The 24,578-nt window shown below is 45.4% G+C and overlaps 1 protein-coding gene across 4 annotated transcripts in view; it reads right to left on the minus strand.

The window, feature by feature from the left end:
* AMBRA1 (autophagy and beclin 1 regulator 1) overlaps positions 1-24,578 on the minus strand; it is a 204,693-nt gene that overhangs the window by 34,984 nt on the left and 145,131 nt on the right. For all 4 annotated transcript variants that reach the window (XM_038405851.2, XM_038405850.2, XM_043515739.1 and 1 more), the window contains one exon: positions 7,481-7,620. In XM_038405851.2, coding sequence (XP_038261779.1) covers positions 7,481-7,620 — 140 coding nt within the window. The remainder of the gene's footprint in view (positions 1-7,480; positions 7,621-24,578) is intronic.

Below are 24,578 nucleotides of genomic sequence, written 5' to 3' on the forward strand. Positions count from 1 at the left end.
AGAGGTCTGTATAATCTAATGGGGTGAAAGGCTATTCCTAAGCAAAAGGCTGTCTTAGGCTTTATTAATATCAACTTTACTTGACCTAAAGAAAACCTAAAAGTTTGTCAAACAAGAGGTTGAACTTTATAAAACTAGGCCTGCTTAGGTAGGCTGATTTACCTTATACAGACTAGACTGCTCAGATGTCCATATACTTCCTCAATGAAATCCAGACATATGATCCAAGCTCTCTAGCAGCAAACTACTAGTGTCACGTTAGTCAGTACTTTAGCATGTCCTGGGGGACAGAAGGAAGGAGGAAACCCATTCACACATGACAGAGATAAAGTGTTAAATAAATGGATCCTCAAAACCAGCATGTGGTAGTGACACAGATGAGCTAAGCAGTGCTGTGAGGCCAGAGCTTCATCCTTCTAAATGACATCTTTCAACTGACACCAGTTCCGTTCTCTGGAAGCATGATGTCAGAAGGGAGACACTGGTTCAAACCCAATCCCTATTTTGCTAGTGAAGGTATAGCTACACTGGAATTAAAAACCAGCGGCTTGCCCACATCAGCTGACTTGGGCTCACGGGGCTTCAGCTAAGGGGCTGTTTAATTGCAGTGCAGACATTTGGGCTTGGGCTGGAGCCAGGGCTCTGGGACTCTGCTGGGGGGAGGGTCTCAGAACTCAGGCTCCAGCTTGACCCCGAACATCTACACTGCAATTAAACAGTCCCTTCACCTGAGCCCGAGTCAGCTGACATGGGCCAGCTGCGGGTTTTTAATTGCAGTGTAGACATACCTTGAGATGCTGCTGTATCCACAATGACTAGGTCTCAGAGCACAGTATGGAGCTCTCAGGAAACATGTGCTTCCATTGTCAATTTAAAAAAAACGTAGTCCAATTTCCACTTGCAAAATGTCTGGGATCACAGGAACTCCTAACCTAGAGGGGCCAGCCCCTGAGGCAGAGTTAACTTGAGCAGTGCCCCTAGCCCCCTCCCATCCACACACAAAACCCTCTCACCTGAATTTGGTGGTGCTTTCAATTTGGGGTAGCTGACACAGCTGAGGATATAGCTTTTTCACTCAAGTTGGTAACCTGCCTACATTACAGCATGGACACAGGCTAAATCACAGGCTAAGTACTGATAGTCCTCCAATACTTTCCCACAATTCCCCCGCGTGTCCAGAAGGACAGACAAATTCTCCCACAATTCACTGGGAAAGAATCAGAGCATCTCATTTTACTGCAGCATAAAAAACCTTAAAATATTCTCACAGGAGTCCTCGCAACACACATGGGGAGTACAGCATCACTGATGGCACAGTAACTTGGGCATGACTTTGCAGGGTGGGTGCTCAGAACCAGTTGCCAATCATAAAATCAAAGAACTGGAAGGGACCTCGAGAGGTCAACTAGTCCAGTCCCCTGCATTCATGGCAGGACTAATTATCTAGACCATCCCTGACAGGTGTTTGTCTAATCTGCTATTAAAAATCTCCAATGATGGAGATTCTACATCTTCCCTAGGCAATTTATTCCAGTGCTTAATCACCTTGACAGTTAGGAAGTTTTTTCTAATGTCCAAACTAAACCTCCCTTGATGCAATTTAAGCCCATTGCTTCTTGTCCTATCCTCAGAGGTTAAGAACATTTTTTTCCTTTTTCCTCCTTGTAACAATCTTTCACATATTTGAAAACTGTTATCAATGATGTCAATGTCGTGTTAACGCAATCGCTTGAGTTAAGTCTGCAATGAAATTATTCCCCGAGTGCCTGGGAGAGATACCATCTAACATACTTCAATTACACAGGAAGGAGAACACAGAGGTTCCTTTTTCCCTCTTCATTCATCCTGCATCCACTGAGGTTGCTCTTAAAAGGCAAACTATGCATTAGGGCTTATGTTGCTGGGAGCCATCTCTGCTAATAACTGAACAGGCTGATAAATGGGATCAGCCAGCACAGAGACATGACAGATGTAGACAGTGGGATAGATTGCCATCTCTCTTCCAGCACTAATAACCGGATGAAGGCATGCTGCCCCCATGGCTAGATTAGATGATATGCAGTTCTCAAGAAGAAACTGGACTGGCACAGGCAGACAGTCTCAGTGATAAAGCATGGAAGGCTTGTATAGTGAAGTCAATTTTCACCGAACAGTTTCCACAACAAAGAGAATTGCAATAAGTGCACAGAACAGCACTGAATTAATCTGGGACACTCTACCTACTTCCCTATAAGGGGATTCCATCGAATAGTCTCGGTCTCAGAACCAAGACATCTTCAGGTGATATTTTAATTTGTTACCAGAGGCTCTTATCTGCAGAAGGAATGATTCCTCATCTCTGCCTGTACTGCATAGCTGGCCCTGCAAAAGGCCTTTGCAGCTCTTAGTTTTGGAATTACCCGTAGCCATGTTCAAAGCATGTTCAAGTTTTGGAATCAGTGTTTCCAAAAGATCTGGGCAGTAAATCCCACCTGAACCTGTTCCTGGAGAAGGGAGACTGAGAATGGAAGAACACAGAGAATGGTACTTAGTTCACCCTGCTGCACAGCCTTCTCCAGGAGAAGCCAGAGTGGGCACTGGGCAGAACAGCTGTCTGTGACTGCCAGCTAGTGTTCTCACACACAGGCTCTGGAAGGTCATGAATATTTCATAAGATGGGACTGCAGGTCATTTCTGATGAATGGGAAAGATCTTGATTGAACAGGATGGGGTGGAAAGATTATGAGGAGCTGATATGGTGAGTGTCAACAGGGGCTTGGGACAACTACAGAAATGCCAGCGCTTCCCCTAGAGAAAGTTCCTCCTGCTGCACAGTAACATTACTGATGGGTCTGGTCTCTACATTGCAATGAGACAGCCTCACTTGTTTAAACAGTGATTCCTGTTCTCATCTACACTGGAGGGAAGTCACCAGGAGTTTTGTCTGAGGACATTGCATTCTACATGGGCTAATACAGGGGTGGGCAAACTTTTTGGCCCAAGGGCCACATCTGGGTATGGAAATTGTATGGTGGGCCAGGAATGCTCTAAGAAACTGGGGGGTTGGGGTCCGGGAGGGGGTGAGGGCTCCAGCTGGGGGTGCAGGCTCTGGGGTGGGGCTGGGGATGAGGGGTTCAGAGGGCAGGAGAGTGATCAGGTCTGGGGCAGAGGGTTGGGGTGCGGGAAGGGGTCAGAGGTGCCGGCTCTGGGAGGCGCTTATCTAAAGCAGCTCCCAGAAGCAGCAACATGTCCCCCCTCCGGCTCCTAAGCAGAAGTACAGCCTGGTATCTGTGCGCGCTGCCCCTTCCCGGGCAATGGGAACTGCGGGAGCTGCACATGGAGCCCCATGGCTGCTCCTATGCATAGGAGCCAAAGGTGGGACATGCCACTGCTTCCAGGAGCTGCACAGAGCGTGGCAAGCCCCCGACCCCACTTCCCAGCTGGAGCTCGAGGGCCAGATTAAAACGTCTGGAGGGCCGGATGCGGCCTGACAGCTGTAGTTTGCCCACCCCTGGGCTAATAGCACTGCCTATATCTCCACTCTCATTCCCATCCACTCCTCCCTCATGCACCATACTCTGCCTGTTCCTCTAGGAATGCCTTTTTCATGCTACCCCCTTGATAGAAACATCTGCCTCTACCTGTGCCTTAAGTGTTCTCCCTCAAAACTCACTTTCCGCCAACCATCTCCCTACGAAGCATTCTAGTTCCACTGTGGTACCTGATAATTTATGAACAAAACAGAGCAAAAACACTCACCTGCACCAACAAATTAGAAATAAATTGCTTGTACCATCTGCTTCCTTTGCAAAGACTACCTCCAAGAGCTGGATTTCCTTCCCATTGTCTCCCCACTCACTACGAAAGACAGGGATGAAAGGCTGTGTGCATGTCTGTGGGGTCTATCTTAGATAATAGGTCTCTGCCCCAAATGAACACTCAGTCTCCTTTCATCTGTTCAATACAGAGAGGACCAATGGTGCAGTGATAAATGAAGCGGGAGAGCTTGCTTTTATGGACACCCAGCCAGCCATTTAGCTATAAAATCCCTCTTAGTAGCTGTTCTCTACTTGCTTTACCTGTAAAGGGTTAGAAGTCACTGCAATGCATAGGTAAAAGGAAGGGAGTGGGCACCTGGCCAAAAGAGCCAATGGGAAGGCTAGAACTTTTTGAAATTAAAACAAGACTCCCCTTTTACTTTTGTTTGTTTGTTGTTTTCCGGAGAGAGGGAACAGAGCAGTGATACTATAAAAAGCTTTGGGCCAGGTATGAAAAATCGTCAGATCATACCTAGAAACTACTCATTTGAAACCCCAGATATTTAAGTACATGAGGGAATGTTTAGGAAGACACAATTAGGTTTCTCTCTTTTATTACTTTATTGCTTGTAGACTCCTCTGTGCTAACCCCAGGTGCTTTTGTTTTGCTTGTAACCTTTAAGCTGGACCTCAAGAAACTATTCTTGATGTTTAATCCTTGTATTTGCTCTTTTTAAATCTAGCGATAGCCTGAGTTTTCAGATGTATTTTCTTTTTGTTTTAATAAAATTTACCTTTTTAAAGAACAGGATTGGATTTTTGTGTCCTAAAAGGTTTGTGCACGTTTAATTAGCTGGTGGCAACAGCTGATTTCCTTTGTTTTCTTTCTCAGCTCTTAACCGGGGACGGAGTGGGGGAGAGGAAAGGTTTGAGGGTACCCCACAGGAAGGAATTCCCAAGTGCGCCTTCCTGAGTCCTCAAAGGGGTTTTGCACTTGAGTGCTGCACGAGAAAAAGCTGTAACCTTGGGAGTTTAATACAAGCTTGGAGTGGCCAGTATTAATTTTTAGAATCCTTGCAGGCCCCCACCTTCTGCATTCAAAGTGCCAGACTGGGGAATCAGCCTTAACAGGTGCTATGTAAACAATTCATGCCTTTCCCTCTCACGCATATGGAGACTGATCAGAGGCCACCCAGATTGCTGCCTTTTTCCTCTCTGTCCAGGGGGCTCCTGTGCTGCTTAAAGCAGAATGTTTTCCATTTCATTCAACTTTGGACCAGATGCTGGGTAAGTAGGGTCAGATCCCAGTTGTGCTACATCAGTTGTTTGTCTCCTTGGCACACAATGGAGGAAATATCTGCAACTGGTGGGGTTAGGATTAAAAACTGTAGGAGTACCCTTCCAAGCTGTGCCCACAAAATTAAATCCCATCTACAAGATGCCACTAAGACTAGACATGCTGTCAGGGCACAACAGGGTTCCTTGGATTTTGTCTCTCCCCCACACCTCAAATATACTCAAATAAACCGGTTGGTTCCTCAGTCTGGCTTCCCTTCACTGGGGCTTGAAATCCCCACTAGGTTTTGGTCCCCTTAATTGGGGCTCAGATGCTCTGCTAAAGTCCTTGGGCTTGGGTCTTTATTGATGGGGACCTAAACATGGAGACTCTTCCCCCAAGTTCACTTGCTTGTGGTTCCACTTATAGTCTATTGTGCAGATCTTCACAATATCATCCTCCCACTGCCGTCCTACTTGTTTTGATAGCAGTAAAATAGTTCAGAATGTTTGACATTTAAAGTATTACCACTGGGCATGTGAGTCAGCACCCAGTGAAATGAATGGTGCAGTTCACATCTCTCAGAGCTAATGTCCTACACTGTTGCAAACTCAGACTTTGCTTTATTGGTTACACTGTCCGCACTTGAGGTTCTCTCAGAAACCATAGACATTTTTCTTTGGTCTTGTCAACATGGGGGATATTGACTAGCATGGCTATTCTGGAATAATTCCTCCATATAGATGGTCTACTCCAGAATAAAAACAATGAGGAGTCCTTGTGGCACCTTTTCCCTGGTCTACACTGCGGGGGAGGGAGGGGGTCGATCTAAGTTACGCAACTTCAGCTTCGTGAATAACACAGCTGAAGTCGACATACTTGGATCTACTTACCATGGCGTCTTCACCGCAGTAAGTCGACTGCTGCTGCTCCCCTGTCGACTCCTCCTGTGCCTCTCGCTGCGGTGGAGTACAGGAGTCGACGGGACAGCACTCAGGGATCAATTTATCGCTTCTAGACTAGATGCAATAAATTGATCCCTGCTGGATCAATTGGTGCCCATTGATCCGGTGGGTAGTATAGACATACCCTTAGAAACTAACAAATTTATTTGGGCATAAGCTTTCGTGGGCTAAAACCCACTTCATAAGATGCATGGAGTGAAAAATACAGTATGCAGTATATATATTACAACACATGAAAAGATGGGAGTTGCCTTACCAAGTGATAATGACTCCACTTTGTGAGCACTTTGTGAGTACAGTGCTTATTCCAGAATTAAATCACACTCATTCCATAGTGAAACCTTCATATGGGGAACTATTTACTTCACAATAGCTAAAGCAGTGAATCTCCCCATGTAGACAAGGCCATAATGAAAGCTGAGATTCTGGAGAATCAGCAAGTAGTTTCAAAGAGGTGCTGGTATGCTGTACCACTGCATACTGGCTCAATTAAAGCTCTGGTTGCAGTTTCCCCCATGGCTCTCTGCTGAATTAGTAATTATCAAAATAGCCTATATTTGCCCTAATTCAATTAGTTGTATGCTGACCATATAACGCTTTACAAGTATCACATGCTCAATCGCATGCAGAGCAGAAGGAAAATGGCTTCCATGCTCTAGTATTCCAATGAACTCATCCGTTGCAGGATTTCAGCCGCACCTTCTACAGAAAGGGAGCAACTTCACTCCCCAGGAATCTCAGCAAGTGAAACATAACCCCACACAAGGGCATAGTTCAGGGACCAAAGGCAGCTCAGCAGCAGGAAATCACTAATGCAGAAATATATAAGAAGTGTCCTGCATTTCAAAAGGAGCTACGAAGAGCCAGTGGAGGAAGGGATCTCAGCCACAATGTTTGGTCCTCAAGTCCCCCGATGAACCTCTCATACTACAAGAGAAGTGTGTAAGCACTCCACTACCAGGAATTCCCTTGCCTGTCATTATCCCTTCCTATGTTGCATAATTTCTAAATTAGATTGTGTCTACTTGCAAATCTATAAAGTGACATGCACACTTATGGTGCTGTATAAATAATAAATAGAACTGCCAGACTGGATCAGACCAGTGGCCTTTCATGCTAGAGCCACAACAATTCACTGAATTGTTCTAACAGCCCATACAAAATGTTCTGGTTAATATAATCTCACATTGAATATTACAGGAGATTCAAAGATGTCTGGGCATATATGCGCACTAGAGCATCTGGAAGGATTGTGAAGACTATACTAGGCAGAAATAAGTGAGATATCCCGTCCCCACTCTGCCTCACAGGTTTCATCGTCAGGGCAGAAACACTGTTACTTTAATTGTCAAAGACTGAAGTAAATGCTACAACTGCTCAAAAAAAGAGTGAGACTCCTTGCCCCCTAACACAGCCCTGTTTGAGGAGAAGCCACCCTGGCCTGATTCCCCATAAAAAGCAGAACGGTTAAGGTTTCCCTCAGGTTAAGCCATGCCACTTACTCTGGTCGGCAAATCACTAGGTCCCCCTTGTTAGTGCCATATGCCAATCCCAGGCCTGGCTCAGGTAGCCAGCGAGCTGAGTTTATGCTGACGTGTCTCCTCTGGTCAGCAGGCATCGGGTATAGGACGTTGAAAACTCTCTGAAAAAAGCCACAGAAAAGGATTATTTGAAAGGGCAATAAAAATCAGCGTTGCCAAGGCAGCTCAAACACTTTAATCCCCTGTAGCAGCACAGCTGGGCAGAGAGGTTAGTCGCTTATTTATAGGCTGTTCCAAGAAACAATTAACCGGTCAGCGAGAGTAAGCATCTGATAGAAACATGTACATACATCCACAAATGTTTAACAGAGCACTCAGCAGATAGCTGTGGAGCAGGCAGCTGCTCCATCATCAGATCTTCACTTGGATAGTGGGCTACACAGCTGCACAGTCCCTTCACTGGCACTAATAAATAAGAAAGCTGGGAGCTGGTGCTATATTCACATCAAGCTGGACAGCAGCACAACTGGGAATTTTCTGGACCTTTATTAGCCCCACTTCCCATCTTCATGCTCTCACCATCACAGAACTAGGGGAACTGTGCCAGCCAGGAAATGTGCTGGCTTCCAACAGCAATGGCCCAAACAGCTACCTGCATGGCTTAGCTATTGAACAAACCTGAGCCCTACAAATAATATGGGATCTAATCCATGTTAATTGTTTCCTGAATTGCCTTTAGCAACTGGTTAACTCCCAGGCTGCAGAGCAGTTGAAGGAAATGCCAAGTCCAGAGTTTACCGAGGAGACGCACAAGCACAGAAGTGACATATACCCCCTGAATTCAGTTTGCCTCCCACCACAGTCCCTTCACCAAATTAATTTTGTTCCCTTAACAAGACCCTAAGCTACGGCTTGCGCCATACCAAGCACCAGCTGCCTCTGCCTCCCAATCTCACTTGAATCCAATACTGCAAGGCTCAGACTTGTGCTGATCTCCCTCAACTTTAAGTCATAACAGCTCTGCAGAAGCCTGCAAACTCTCCATCTGCACTCTTAATCTCCTATGGGCCAGGATTTTACATGCCAGCCACACTCCCAATAGTAAGGAAATATGGTAAATCTAGGAGAGGTTGAGACTATAAACCATGGTGGGAGAAATGGAAAAGAGCAGTAATGTGCTGGTTTGGCCATTGGGGTACATGGGGAAAGCTGCTTCAGAACATTGGACCATCCAGGGCAGATTCTAATAGTGGGCTCTGAGCACCAGGGCTTCAGAGGGAGGACCAAGAGGTACTTTAAAAAAAGATGATTCATTAAGGAGGTTAAGGAGGGTTACAGAGGAAACAAGTTCAAATGCTGACCTGGAACAATCCTAAGTGACATGCCAATTGTCTAGACTTTCCTCTCAAGAGGTCTGGGGTTTAATCCGCTCTGAGTCACAAGTGAAATGTGTGTTCCCATTAGAATCACTAGTCAGTTTTAGCTCATCAAAACTTCAACACAAGTTTGGCCAAATTGGACAATCTTTGTTCAGAAGAGGCCCAATAGCCTGCTTGGTGGTGGGCCACAGGAGATGGGCAATACTGCCTACAACAGTATGGGGTTCTGCAGGTTAGCACTGTGGTGCATTGTCACAGCTGTGGGGACCTAGGCCTGGAATAGCAGCAGCTCAGGATCCAGGGGCAGCATGATCTGTTGATTAAGTCCCTGGACTGGAACCCAGGAGATGTGGGTTCTACTCCAGTGCTACCACTGACATACTGCGAGATGCTGGGAAAGTCACTTTACTTCTCTGTGGCTCCATTTCCTCTCCCACCCCGTCTATTTAGACTGTAAGCTCTTTGAGGCAGGGACTATTTTAGTATGTGTTTATAGAAGGCCTAGGTGCTGGGGGCCCTATCCTGGCAACTATCAGACAAATAAATAGAACAGCAGAGTTATGTGACATCATTTCTAGCTACAGGCAACTTTCAGTCTCTCCTCAGAAAAGGCCACATTTAGAATAGCAAATGAGTCGTTTAGGATTTTTCTGCAAGATAGAGGCCAGTCACTATCTCTGCCCTTGGTGTTGCTTGGTAGTCAGTGGTGTTCACAGAAGCTCAGTGTCAGAGTGGAAGGAACAGGTCCCTGATGTTTTGTTAAGTACTTTCCACAACCCCACACTCTTCCAGTACAGCCATCCCGTTTTCTGCTCCTGCTTGACTAGCTAGCAAAAATCACATGCACACTAGTAGCACCCGTTGCCATGGAGACTATGGTGCACTTTTCGAAATGGGGAGTGTGGATTTTGATGGGTCGGGGAGGAGAAAGTGGCTTATAACAGCAAAGAGCATTACATTTGTTGCAGAGTAGCAGCCGTGTTAGTCTGTATTCGCAAAAAAGAAAAGGAGTACTTGTGGCACCTTAGAGACTAACAAATTTATTTGAGCATAAGCTTTCGATCCGATGAAGTGAGCTGTAGCTCATGAAAGCTTATGCTCAAATAAATTTGTTAGTCTCCTTTTCTAAATTTGTTGCGAAACTGATAGCTAAAGGCGGAATCTCAAAGATAAGAACAGTTGGAAATTCTCCCTAGCGACACCTGCTTCATTCAGCCCACTTCTCCATTCACTTCTAAATAGTGAAAGATCAAAGAGTTCCCCTCCCCTGCTGCTTCCCACATCCCTCGCTAATGGGACAATGCCATGCAGTTTTAAGAGGTGATGACATCCATGCGTGTGGTAATTAACAGATACAAGGAAAGAGAGAACACTTGCACTGGCACAATCACCACTCGCAGCAGTAACCAGAACCTAGCTAACGAGTCTGATGCAGTCATACAGATGAGCTGCTGCAACCGTATCCATTAAGAAGATCTTCCACCCACACACAGAGAATATCAGGGCCCTTTCACATGCGCAGGTGCCCTGGCCCAGAGGACACTCAGAAAGCTACTAGACACATCCTTCTCCCCTAAACAAGGACCAGATCCTGTTTCTTTCTGTCTCACTGCAACACTAAGCATCTTATGAAAAGTTAATGAAATACTTCAACCACACAAGCATGCCATCTGGAAAATTCACGAAGGAGGGCCTGACACCAGCCTGCTGGGAAAGGTTCTTTTCCAGCTCTATACTTGTAGGTACAGCATTTGTAAGATCAGAGAAGCCACTTAATGTTCACTCTTCTCCACTTCAGCCAAAGGGTTATGGGACCAGCTGTACTTTTTCCATGTATTCCAAACTTGGAGGGGTGAGAACTTCATTTAACGCAGGCACCAGTTTCACCTATGCAATTGCAATGACATTTCCAGCAGGCATGGCACATTTTCAAGTTCTACCACCTACTGGCCAGCAGAATGTGTCATTTATTACCACAGTCAAACCCACTCTAGTATAACTGGATTACTGACTCAACATTCAATGACCAGGGATATTCCTAAGCCCGGACACCTCATTATCCCAGTAAGTTACCCACTGTCCACTCCATGTTTCTCTTGTTATCAAATCAGTGTCCGGGTATGAGATCCTGAAGAATTTTGATTCCAGTGCTGGGAAATTTCAGAGAATGGGAGTCTGGGAAGCTGCCGAGCAAATCCTTAAGAGCATGTCTCTGAGGCCTTGAACCCAACAGGTGATGCAAAGGTAACATATAATTTCCCTCTTCAGATGGCACATTATGACCCAGGAAAAGGGGCATGCTACAGTCAGTCAGAAAATGCCTTTTCATCAAGTAAGAGATGTGCTTCCAGAAAACCTTTTACTGCGAGCAGGTCACTGAATCTCAGGGATGTGTGCAAGACTCTGAACCCAGGGGACCAGAGGAAGATGGGTTGTCACCAAATCCAGGAATGTCGAAAGGAAAGCGATTTTCTCTAGACATATCCCAGTAGTGTCTAGCTAGGTTCTTGTACCATCATAAATGAGTGGTATCAAAGGAAAGCAGCTTCTGCTAAAGAGAGGATAATATACACGACCATTTCCATTTTACATACCTGCATCTGAAGCGTGGGAAGAGACTCAGCTGAGTCATTTGTTACTGTGCTTTCACATTTTCAGATGTCTCACAAAGATCATCTTTCAAGCAGTCACTTACATCTTGGGTGAAGGTTGGGGAAGGGTATCTACTTCGTTCTCCTTGAACATAGAAGCTGTGTGTCTATAATGATCATTCACAAAAAACAGACACACCCCCATCACCCTACAGCCCCCTTCAGGGCTAATCAAGGAGCATCTCTCTAGAGCGATTTGTCCAGAACATAAGGCTTTGAGGAGGAAGGGGTATAAAAGCAGGGGGAAATGGGTGAACAGAGGTCCAATACTCCGAAATGTTCTGCATACGTTACGCTGGAGAACATGAAGGCTCCCAAACTCTGCTGCTGCTCGCCCTCCATCTCAGCAGTACTGGAGCATCAGCACTGTGGCACCTGTCACATCCAATGTTTGGGTATTAAGTGAAACATTTATTTATGGCAGGAAACCAGGAAAGGCTTCATGATTATCAGCAGCCTCAAGGAATCTTTCCTAATGATTCCTTCTAAGCTATCAAGCTGCTATACATGGGTGGGCTTGAGAGCGCTTAGGACACAGTGCACACACAGAATTATGATGCTAATTTGTTCTCACTCCAGGGGATGGGGACTTTTATTTTTCTTCGAACAGCCTACCTCTGCAAAGTGTTACTTATCCATCTAGTGCTGCTCCTCCACCTGCCCCATCCTAAGGTAACAGCTGCTTCCTAATGATGCTGTTTAAATTCCATCTTCCCCCTGCGTTTAAGGGGGCTGCCAATGAGAAGAGTTGGAAAGGAAACTCCCATGCCTGGGATATTGCTCACACCAAGAAAGCAGCACGCTGCCCTCAAGCTTATGCTACAATCGCCAGCAGACACTGCTGCTGCAGCTGCCACTGCCCCAGTCCCAGCAGCATCACATCTCAGGCGCCACGTCAATGATAAAAGCATCCGACCAACGGCTTCCCAGCTCTGAAGGAAGGGATAGAAAGCAGAGGGAGATTTCTGTTTCCTTGGAGGATGGGGGAAACGTTCCCTCTCCTACACTAGGCACTGAGGGAAGAAAAGAGGAGAAAGCAGCTATAGGCTGTGCTGAAGACACAGGCAGGCAGTGAAACTCATCAGGAGCTCTTGCTTTCCTTCCTTTTTAAATTTAATAGAGAGGCATTTCTGCTCTTGATGAGGCGCTTCTCCTTTGTGAGATGCTGATAAATCTCTGACCGTTTCCTGTACTTAGCCCCAGCAGCAAATGGGGCTGCTAAATCAGTCTTGATAAGAGGGACTGCATGAATAAAAATGCACAGCCACTAACTTGTTTACATGGGGGAAAATCTTGTCATCTGTAATGCTCCAACCTTGTGGGTTGGGGGGGGGAGGGGAAAGAGAAGTGGCTGGAATGGTACAGGAGGCACCAGGCTACAGTTACATAGTATCAGTAGTATTTTTAAATAGAACACAGGCTCCCATCCGAGGCAGAATGCTTGCAGAAAGAAAGCATGAAAAACGGAGGTGCGTGAAGTACACTGGAGAGGGAGCTGAGAGTGGAGCAGTCTCAGAGACCAGAAAAGGGCTGGAATATAGAAAGCCACAGAAATGGATCAGAGCCTAAGAATGGCAAGTGCCTTGACAGTATCAATCTGTGTTTACGGAGGCATATTTCTAAGGCAGTCTATTGAACATACAGCATTATAATAAGGAAAGTCAATGGGGACCCGATGCTGAGAGACAGCTGACCTTTAAGTTCAAGACTGAAAGCACTCCACCCTAAAGTAGCAGACAGCTATTAAGCTTCACCTGTAGGGTTCCTGAGGAGGAACTGTGCTCTTTTTCAAGCTTATGGGTTAACAAACTGTGCAAGTGTGAAGGCGCTTGGGATCTCTCTGGAGGTCCTCCAATCATCACATCCTCCTTTCTCCCTGGGCTTTTCTATGCCTCTTCATTTTGGTGACTGTCACTCTGCATGCAGGCCTTTAGTATCTCCTCGTGTGGCCACAGCTTATACTGGCAAAACTGCACTTTGTCAGTATAGGTTCCCCCAAGTGAAATAACCTGTACTGACAAAAGCACAGTTTTACTGGCATAACTGTGCCTACATTAGAGGCTTTTGCTGGAACAGCTATGTTGGTCAGAGATCATACCTCATCACACCCGATTAAGCTATGTCCACAAAAGTTTGTAGCATAGACCTGGCCTTAGGAGCAGAATCAAATACAGACACGGCCCTATCCAATTGGAGCTCATTCCAAAGCCAAATCCACATACATCTTGCCCTGACTAACAGATCAGAGCCTTTTTAGTTATTTACACAATGTTCACATGTGTGCAGAGTGCTTTTCAGAAACAATGAGGGAGGGGATAACTTGAGGCAGGATTAAGGAAAAGTAATCTGATCTGGGCTCTGTATTTTGCAATTCCCCAGCTGTAGAATTCCCTCCTTGCTACTCTGGAATCTCAGCTTGCATTTAAAAAAATATCTTCGCTCTTTTATTGCAAACATAGTGAAAGAATGAACTGTGTATAATTGATCAATTTTTTTTTGCCCCGTTCACCTCAGCAGGGTGTTAACTTGGAAATCTAAAGATGACCATTTCACTGTCAACATTAACTATTATTTTAGCAGAATAACTCCCCATATGTGCTTATCCCACATCCCAAACTGCTTCTCACTCCTCCTCACATGCTGCAAGCCCCATGTGTCCCTCACTAGTTGCCAGGATCTACAGCTTCAGCACCATCTTCTATGGATACAGTTAGGCAGTTAATACAAAAATCTGTGGCATACTGACAGCTGAAAATTTATGTGCATTGTAAAGCCAACAACTTATCAGAGTAACGATAGTCCTTCTGTGCGGATTGTCATTCATTTCCACATTTATTCAGACCGCAACCTCCTATTGTTAAAAGTGGCAATGAAGTTGTTGGTGAATTTCAGTATGCTGTGGGGCTGTGCCAGAACCTTCCAACAGTCTTGTAGCAGAGTTTAGGTTTAGCTTGCCATGGAGCACACAGGGCCTCAAGTGCATGTGAACACGATGACTGGGTTTAGGTCGAGTTATTAATGGTTCGATAACACATTTTATACATACATTATATATATAACATTGTGATCAATGCGCCTTTTGCAAGCAAGGATTTTTGGCAAATCTTTCTAGGAGTTTCCAGTTTGGTAAGAATTTCCCTAAATTAAGGCACAAATAGGAGGCGAGTTATGGCCCTGAATCTTTCAGGACACATCTTGCGCCTTCTTTCATGGATTCACCCCTGCTCAGATAGGTTAGTCTGTGCCCTTCCCTGCAATTCATCACTCTCAGCTCAATAGACGTTTCTTCCCACTAGCCATAATGGGATAAATCAATCGGTTCTTGCTCATCTTTTTGGCTTTCTTGGAATTGGTGTGTCTCACCTTAAATTTTGCCATGTGCAACAAGACAGCAGTTTCTTTGAACTGTGTTCATTTTCCCCAAATGTGACAGGATCAAATGTTTTCAAAGTTTATTTTTCACTCTAGAGATACAACAAATCTGTATGTTGCATTCGTATTCCATTTAGTCTACAACTCCAACAGAGCTGAAGATCCTGAAGAAGATCCTACTTTCACCTTTCAGGATACACCGATTCAACTGGGACCTAACTCCCTGACTCCTAACCCTGTTCTACACTACGAGTTTAAGTCAAATTTAGCAGCGTTAGATCGATTTAACCTTGTACCCGTCCACACGACGAAGCCATTTTTGTCAACTTAAAGGGCTCTTAAAATCTATTTTTGTACTCCTCCCCGACGAGAGGATTAGAGCTGAAATCGACATTGCCAGGTCGAATTTGGGGTAGTGTGGATGCAATTCGATGGTATTGGCCTCCGGGAGCTACCCCAGAGTGCTCCATTGTGACCGCTCTGGACAGAACTCTCAACTTGGATGCACTAGCCAAGTAGACAGGAAAAGCCCCAGGGACTTTTGAATTTCATTTCCCGTTTGGCCAGCGTGGCACAGGTGACCATGCAGAGCTCATCAGCAGAGGTGACCATGGAGTCCCAGAATCGCAAAAGAGCTCCAGCATGGACCGAACTAGAGGCACTGGATCTGATTGCTGTATGGGAAAGACGAATCCATGCTATCAGAACTCCATTCCAAAAGACGAAATGCCAAAATATTTGAAAAAAATCTTCAAGGGGCTATAGCAGTGCCGTATGAAAATTAAGGAGCTGAGGCAAGCCTACCAAAAAACCAAGGAGGCAAACGGCTGCTCCGGGTCAGAGCCCCAGACATGCCACTTCTATGATGAGCTGCATGCAATTCTAGGGGGTGCCCCTACCACTGTCCCACCCCGTACGTGGATTCGTGCAAGGGGGGAGTCTCATGCAACAGGGATGAGGATTTAGGGGATGAGGAAGATGATGATGAGGTGGAGGATGAAACCATTCTCCCTTACAGCCAGAAACTGTTTATCACCCTGGATCCAATACCCTCCAAAATCTCCCAAGGCGAGCTCCCGGACCTAGAAGGCACCTCTGGTGAGTGTACCTTTGTAAATATAATACATGGTTTAAAAACAAGCGTGTTTAATTATTAATTTTCCCTGAAAACTTGGGATGCATTCGCGGCCAGTACAGCTACTGGAAAAGTTAATACGTCTGGGGATGGAGCGGAAATGCTCCGGGGACATCTCAATGAAGCTCTCCTGGAGGTACTCCCGAAGTCTTTACAAAAGGTTTCTGGGGAGGGCAGCCTTATTCCATCCTCCATGGTAGGACACTTTACCATGCCAGGCCAGTAGCACGTAGTCTGGAATCACTGCATAACAAAACATGGCAGCATATGGTCCCACTGTTTGCTGGCATTCAAGCAACATCTGTTCTTTATCTCTCTGTGTTAGCCTCAGGAGAGTGATATCATTCGTGGTCACCTGGTTGAAAATAGGGTGCTTTTATTATGGGGACATTCAGAGGTGGCTGTTCCTGCTGGGCTGTTCGCCCTTGGCTGAAAAGAAATCATCCCCGCTGTTAGCCACGCAGTGGAGGGAGGAGTGAAGTGATCGCCCCAGAGAATTGGGTGTGTGTGTGGGGGTTTGGTTGGGTTTGTGCTGCATGTTAACCCAAAAACCGCAGCCCCTCCTTTTAAATGGCCAACCCAATGGGTGCTTGGTATGGGAAATGAGGGTGCTGCTGTTTGAAACCATTCCCACGTGTTATGAAGGTTAAAGCAACCAAAAGACTGTGGCTTACCATGGTTGCCTGCAAGCCGAATTCTGCTGCCCGGCCCTGCGTGTGTGATCTCACACCAAACCAGCAGGCCCTCAATATAACAGGCAAAATGTGACCTTGTTCCGAAAGCACATGTACTATGTAATGTTAACAGCTTGGTTGACCATGAAAGAGTCTCCCATTGTTCTCTAAAATGTGTCTGTTTAAACAGAACTCTCCTTTTTTTCCTCCCGCAGTTGCAAATGTTTCAACGTTCCTCCTACTGTCTCCGTCCCAGAGGCTAGTACAGATAAGAAGGCAAAAAAAAACCGCACTCATGCAGTCCTCCCACACTGAAAGAGTTCAGCAAAATGTGTGGAGACAAGCCATGTCAGAGTCCAGTAAACACAAAATGAACTCGAGGACAGGAGGGATGCACAAGAGGAGAGGTGGCGGTAGCGTGATGGCGGAAGCAGGATGCAATGCTGAGGCTACTGGAAGATCAAACTGATATGCTCCGCCTTATGGTTGAGCTGCAGGAAAGGCAGCAAGACCACAGACTGCCACTGCAGCCCGTGTAACTGCCCGCCCTCCTCCCCAAGTTCCATAGCCTCCTCACCCAGACGCCCAAGAACGTGGGGTGGGGTGGGGAGGGAGAGAGAAGAGGGCCTCCGGGCACCCAACCACTCCACAGAGATTGTGGAGCACAGAGCAAGCAGTAATAACAATGGGAATATTGGTTTCGCTGACGTCTAACCGAGTCAGTAAACTGTGCCAGCGCGCTTTTAAACATCCAAATGCACATTCTACCACCATTCTGCACTTGCTCAGCCTATAGTTGAACAGCTCCTGACTACTGTCCAGGGTGCCTGTGTATGGCTTCATAAGCCATGGCATTAAGGGATACGCTGGGTTCCCAAGGATAACTATAGGCATTTCAACATCCCCAACAGTTATTTTCTGGTCTGGAAAGTAAGTCCCTTACTGCAGCTGTTCAGATAGACCAGAGTTCCTGAAGATGCGAGCGTCATATACCTTTCCCGGCCATCCCACGTTGATGTTGGTGAAACGTCCCTTGTGATCCACCAGTGCTTGCAGCACCATTGAAAAGTACCCCTTGCAGTTTATGTACTGGCTGCCAAGGTGGTCCGGTGCCAAGATAGGGATATGCATTCTGTCTATCGCCCCACCACAGTTAGGGAATCCCATTGCAGCAAAGTCATCCACTATGACCTGCACATTTCCCAGAGTCACTACCCTTGATAGCAGCAGCTCAGTGATTGCATTGGCTACTTAGATCACAGCAGCCCCCACAGTAGATCTGCCCACTCCAAATTGATTCCTGACTGACGGTAGCTGTTTGGCATTGCAAACTTCCAGAGCGCTATTACCACTCACTTGTGAACTGTGAGGGCTGCTCTCATCTTGGTATTCTTGTGCTTCAGGGCAGGGGAAAGCAAGTCACAAAGTTCCATGAAAGTGCCCTTACGTATGCAAAAGTTTTGCAGCCACTGGGAATCATCCCAGACCTGCAACACTATGCAGTCCCACCAGTCTGTGCTTGTTTCCCTGGCCCTGCCCCATTGCCCCCAGGATGTCCAAATTGCCAGGGCCCGTACTTTGAGAGAAGTCTGTGTCCATGTCCTCATCACTCTTGTCACCGCACTGCCGTAGCCTCCTCGCCTGCTGTCAAGGTTCCTTCCCCACTCTGAACTCTAGAGTACAGATGTGGGGACCTGCATGAAAACCTCCTAAGTTTACTTTTACCAGCTTAGGTTAAAACTTCCCCAAGGTACAAACTATTTTACCTTTTGCCCTTGGACTTTCGCTGCCACCACCAAATGTCTAACCGGGTTTTTTATTAGGAAAGAGCCGTTTGGAAATGTCTTCCCCCCAAAAATCCTCACCAAAACCTTGTACCCCCCTTCCTGGGGAAGGTTTGGTAAAAAAACCTCACCAATTTGCATAGGTGACCACAGACCCAAACCCTTGGATCTTAAAGAAAAAACATTCAGTTTTCTTAAAAGAAGAATTTTAATAGAAGTAAAAAGAATCACCTCTGTAAAATCAGGATGGTAAATACCTTACAGGGTATTTGGATTCAAAACATAGAGAATCCCTCTAGGCAAAACCTTAAGTTACAAAAAGACTCAACAGGAATATCCATTCTATTCAGCACAGCTTATTTTCTCAGCCATTTAAAGAAATCATAATCTAACGCATATCTAGCTAGATTACTTACTAAGTTCTAAGACTTCATTCCTGTTCTGTCCCCGGCAAAAGCCTCAGCCAGACAGACCCAGACCCTTTGTTTCTCCCCCCTCCAGCTTTGAAAGTATCTTGTCTCCTCATTGGTCATTGTGGTCAGGTGCCAGCGAGGTTATCCTAGCTTCTTAACCCTTTACAGGTGAAAGGGTTTTTCCTCTGGCCAGGAGGGATTTTAAAGGTGTTTACTCTTCCCTTTATATTTATGACACCTGCCTTTACAGGTTTTGGTTCTGAACATACTGCAGGATAATGCGTGAGGTGTTTACAATGCTCATAACTGCCGTGGTGATCTGAGCGGGCTCCATGCTTGCCATGGTATGGCGTCTGCAGGTGAGCAGAGTTGCAGCGGTAGCGATGGCTGATGACAGATGCCACGAGAATAGATATTTATAGAGAACGATGAGAGGACTTGCGAGGTGGATTCATGAGAGCAGAGTTGCAGCGGAAGCGGGAGCCCACGATAGCCAACATAGAGAAATTCGCTATCGAGACAAGAGCAGGAGAGCAGAGTTGCAGCGGAAGGGGTGGCTGGATGATCAGTTTTGCAGACCTACTGCACCATCTGCTGCCAACAGCACCAGGACACAACAGCGGCAGTGTCAGTGAGCTGAGCTGAGCGGGCTGCATGCTTTCCATGGCATGGCGAGACAAGAGGAGGAGAGAAGAGTTGCAGTGGAAGTGGTGGAAGACGACGGTCATATAGAGGACCTGCGAGGTGAATTCAGGAGAGCAGAGTTGCAGCGGAAGCGGTGGTTCGATGACGACAGTTAGCAGTCCTACTGCACCGTCTGCTGAAAATAGTAGGGCATCCGCACAGAAAAAAGGCACAAAATGATTGTCTACACTTCTTTCACGAAAGGAGGGGCGACTGATGAATGGACCCAAAACCACCCGCGACAATGTTTTTGCCCCATCAGGCACTGGGAGCTTAACCCAGGATTCCAAAGGGTGTGAGGGAACTGTGGGATAGCTACTCACAGCGCAACACTCCGAAAGTCTACGCTACCCATGGTACTGTGGGCACACTCCGCCAACTTAATGCGCTTAATGGGGGGGGGGACGACACACAATTGACTGTATAAAATCGCTTCCTAAAAAATCGACTTCTATAAATTCGATCTAATTCCGTAGTGTAGACATACCCCTAGTGTTGACAGACTATGAACGAGGATACCTGGCCTATCTCCTGAAACGGATGAGTAGTACATGAGGCTATGGGGGAAGGAGAAACTCTACACAAAGATAAAATGCTGCCACTTTCTTATTCATTGCTCTTGATCATGTAGCTTATTGTCATCCCTAGACCAATGCAGGTCTCATTAGAGCACACCCAACTCTTCCTTTCTTCAGGGGAGTTCTTGGTCTTGTAGCCTTGTAACCCCTCTCAGAAGCCTATCATGACATAATTGCCTAGGAAGCTTCTTTTAATAATCATCAACTAGCAGATGGGTTGAAGAAAATTAACAAGGGCTGCATCTTAGGAAGGCGTTAATCATCTCAGGCAAAAATGCCACCTCTCACTCAGCAATATAATGCTCTTTCAGCAAAGAGCCTCATTACTTTCCTTCATTTCCTGCTAGTTTCTCCCAAAGGCCATAAAAAGGGCAAAGAAACCCAATGCCTCAAAAACCAGAGAGTACTGTCCAGTACTAGATCTGAATCCAATAACAGAGGAAAAAACAAACAGAACTAAGCAAACAGGCCTTGTCCTTTAGGGGAGAAGCAGATAAAAGGACAGAAACAGCAGGCATGTTGAAAAAAATGGGCAGTCAGCATAAGAGAAGACAGATAAATGTATGTCAGTGCAGATATGAATGCTTACAAACAAGACTGTGCCCTAAGCTACTGTTGATCTCTAGCAAATTACTCTGACATCTGCCAATGCTGCAATAATCTCACAAAATTATGGCCATTTTTATGGCAAAGAACTGATGATCCTCTGCTAATTTTTAGCTTTAATTCAGCCAGTGAACCAAAAACAGTACCTTTGAGTTGCCTGTTAAATGTCATGCTGAGAGAATGAAAGCAAAATTTACAGTATCGTAAAGTTATAATGACAAAAGCAAAGGATTCATATACAGCTGCCACTCCATCTTGCTCTCAGACTGTTGGGCACTCAGTGGAACAATAAATGAGATCAAGTGTCAATAATATGCTGACGAAACAAGCTATATGTATCCTCATTTGGATCAGAAGATGCTCTCAGCCAGCTGCCTAAATGTCTGAAATGATTAAGCAACTAGAGGAAACAGTTGTCTTAAAGTTAACTAAGTAAGATAAGAGAAAACACATTGAAAAATCTTTAAGAAATCATGACCGACCCCTCAATCAATAGTCAGACTGGTGCAAATCTTGAAGTCACACTCCGTTCAGTGTTATGCTTGGGCGAGCAGGTTCCAGAAATATATTTCTCCTTCTCTGATTGACAAGATTACTGCGCCCAACTCCCCAGACAAGGCCACAGTGATGCTTGCCTTTATTTCTTCAAGGCTGGGATACCACAATACTCCCTAGGTGAGGCTGACAGAACCAACTGCGGATTGTGTCTGCTATAGAGTGCAAGAACTCATCATGCCCTCAGCAGAACACGCAGACTGGATCATATCACTCTGGTGGTGTGTGCTGGTTCCTTGTTCAATATCAATCCAATTTAAGGTGCTGGTCCTCATCTTCAAGGTCCTTACCGGGTTAGTAGCTGACTCTCTTTGATACCCTATTTCTCTCTTCAGCACACAATGGGCATGATAAAACTGATATTCCTCCATGGATAAGACATTTAATTATTTATTTGGTGCCTACTACCATATTGGTGCACTAGAAGCAGATCTTACAGGAGTTTCTAGACCACTGAAACACCTACTGTGAGTTCTGGATTTTCCTGGCTCTACAGGTGTGGGCCCGAGTGGACAGAACAAAATATTTACAGCACATAGTCTTCCCATCAGAGAATGCATCTCTTAACTCTTACAGTGTACCAGCCCAAGAGCCATAGACAACAAAGGCCTTTGGTTATCCACAAAACAATACAGAATGGGCACCAGCAGTGCAAATTTCCCACAGTGCCACACCCAATTACAAATGTCTCAGCCCATAACCCCATGTCTAGTCTAGAAGTTTTGGTTATGTGATTATGTAATTTAAAGACTGTATCTTAATGCATAGGCACAAAGGGGCAGAGATAAAGTTACACAGGCAACATTAATTCAGGTATTCCCTAACTTTAGATTGTTTGACTTTGCAACCTTAACGTTCTTTTAATGTAGTTTTTAAACATATAATTTAAGTTTTTTAACACCTTAAAAACTGAAAAACAAAAACGTCATTCTGTAGAACCATATTGACCCCTAACAGGAGGCTTGAGCAGGGTTGAGATCTTCAGTTCCACAATGCAGTCTTTTACCATTTGAGCTAATGGAGTAACTGAGAGCAGCTGAAGGCTGTTATCTTCTATGTGGACCTACCACTAAAGCAGAGGTGGGCAATTTACTGCCTGTCAGGGTAATCCGCTGGTGGGACGCGAGACAGTTTGTTCACATTGACCGTCCACAGGCACCACCACACACAGCACCCAGCGGCCACGACTCGTCATTCCTGGCCAATGGGAGCTGTGGGAAGCAGTGGCCAGCATGTCCCTGCAGTCCGCGCCTCTTCCCGCAACTCCCATTGGCTGGGAATGGCGAACCACGGTCACTGGGAGCTGGGGTTACTTTGATGGGCCGCAGGTTGTCCACCACTGCACTAGAGGGATGGAGATAAATAGCTGTGAAACCCACTGCAAAGTGCTAGACAGTAAAGGAATACAGAGACTCAGGAATAATGGGTTCAATTCCAGATTCTACAGAATGCCCTCTAGTGATTACAGACCTTTCTGCCCTTCTGGTCTCATCACCTCCAGGATCCTATCCACTCATTCACCCACCCCTCTGAATTCAAATAAATCTGCTTCCTCCTCCTACTCCAGGTTGCCTGGGCATCTGCAGCAGGAGCACAGGAGTGTTTCCCTGCTCTCAGGTCCTATGCTTGGTGCCACAGCAGCTCCTGGCAATCGCAAGGAGCAATTGCTGGGAAAGTTCTTCTCAGCCATTCCAGCTCCAGAGTGGATCATGCACTGTCCAGTCTAATCACATGAAAGCTTTGAGATTTAGCTGCCAAGCTAATGAGTCTCTAGGCAGATGCAAACTACAATTTTTTAGGGGCTTATAACTTGGCTAGAACATTTCTAAGAAACAATTGTAAGAATTTTTTTTAAATCTTATTCTTGCAAAATTGAAAAACCATTTTAGTTGAAAAGAAAATCCCCCAACAAAATAGCTTTGCTAGTGTAAAACTCAATTTGAGACCAGTATACTACATGTTCTGCAAAAAGCAAACACAGCAAGCAGGATCTGAAAAAGAAATGTGCGTGAGTGAAGACTTCCATCCCCATTGTCAAGCAGGTAAAACTTCCAGAGTATGTGATGGAAAGAATCCGATAGATCTTAAACACCCAGTCCTGTGTTCCCACACAGCTCTGACACACATTATACTTAACTTCACACCTCTGCTATTGAATTTTTGTGCTCGCGCTCTTTACCAGTGCACCTCTGTCAATTCACCTCAACCCTAACTGGCACAACTCCACTCAGTCTCTCCCAAATATTAAACCCAGGCTCACTGTAAACGGAAGTATGGACACCGCAATGTCATCTACACAGGCTGCATGTTAAAGCAATTCAGGAATGTGGCACTTTTATATGGAGTACATTACTCCTGGGTTCCAGAAACTATGCTGGATGACAGTTGGCTTTTAGGTGCAACTTAAGATATTGGCTTTTGTTTATGAATCCCTAATGAGTTGGATCCTGATAACGTTAGTCTCCTCTCCTCCCATTTGATACTGTTGCTGTTGAGATCATCTAAGGCAACAGAATCAACACCCCTAGCTTAATTGTGAGAGGGATGAAGGCTTGGAGCTTCTGTTTTAACCGGGAGGGGGCAGAACTGTAGAACTCTATTCCCCATCCCCCATCTATTCCCCAGCTTGCCAAAGCTGGAATCTGATGACCTTCAGGTCATGTTGCAAGGCTTATTTGTTCTCCCAGGCTTTTCCAGTGTCCGAGTGGAGAGTATCTGCATAGTGTGATGGGAGAGCTTTCTGAGGGATTCAACAGAATTTGGAGTGCTGTTTCTCTTGGACTTTAGTCTCAGGAGTTGTTCTAATTTTATATTATTTTAACAAGCACCCAGAGCATTGGTTTATAGAGCATGGCTGTGATTTTTAAACAGAATACAAGTATATGTTAAGCAGTATTTCCTTTGTCACAAATTGTGTCAGCACACAGGCAATATGGATGATTACTGATTCTTTATCTGTAATGTACTTGTTTTAAATTACAAAGCAAAGAATAGAAGCTTTAATGTGCTTATTTAAAAAATACTTTTTCTATTACACACTTGCCAAGTTGCAAACAATCTTTTACCCAACTGAATATGAATACGGCAGCCACTAGTCAGCATTGAGTGTGCTAAGACTATTATAAAACATCTTAATTGAGGCCGTGGTTTTATTTTACATGCTCTCAGAAGCAGGTACAGAGCAATATAACAGCCTTATTGCAAATCCCAAAGATGACTCATTTTTACAAGTTAACAATTCGTAAAACTAGATGATGAGATAAATGTTTAAAAAACAAACGGCAGTTT

The sequence above is a fragment of the Dermochelys coriacea genome, chromosome 6, assembly GCF_009764565.3.
Source record: "Dermochelys coriacea isolate rDerCor1 chromosome 6, rDerCor1.pri.v4, whole genome shotgun sequence".
Lineage (NCBI taxonomy): Eukaryota > Metazoa > Chordata > Testudines > Dermochelyidae > Dermochelys > Dermochelys coriacea.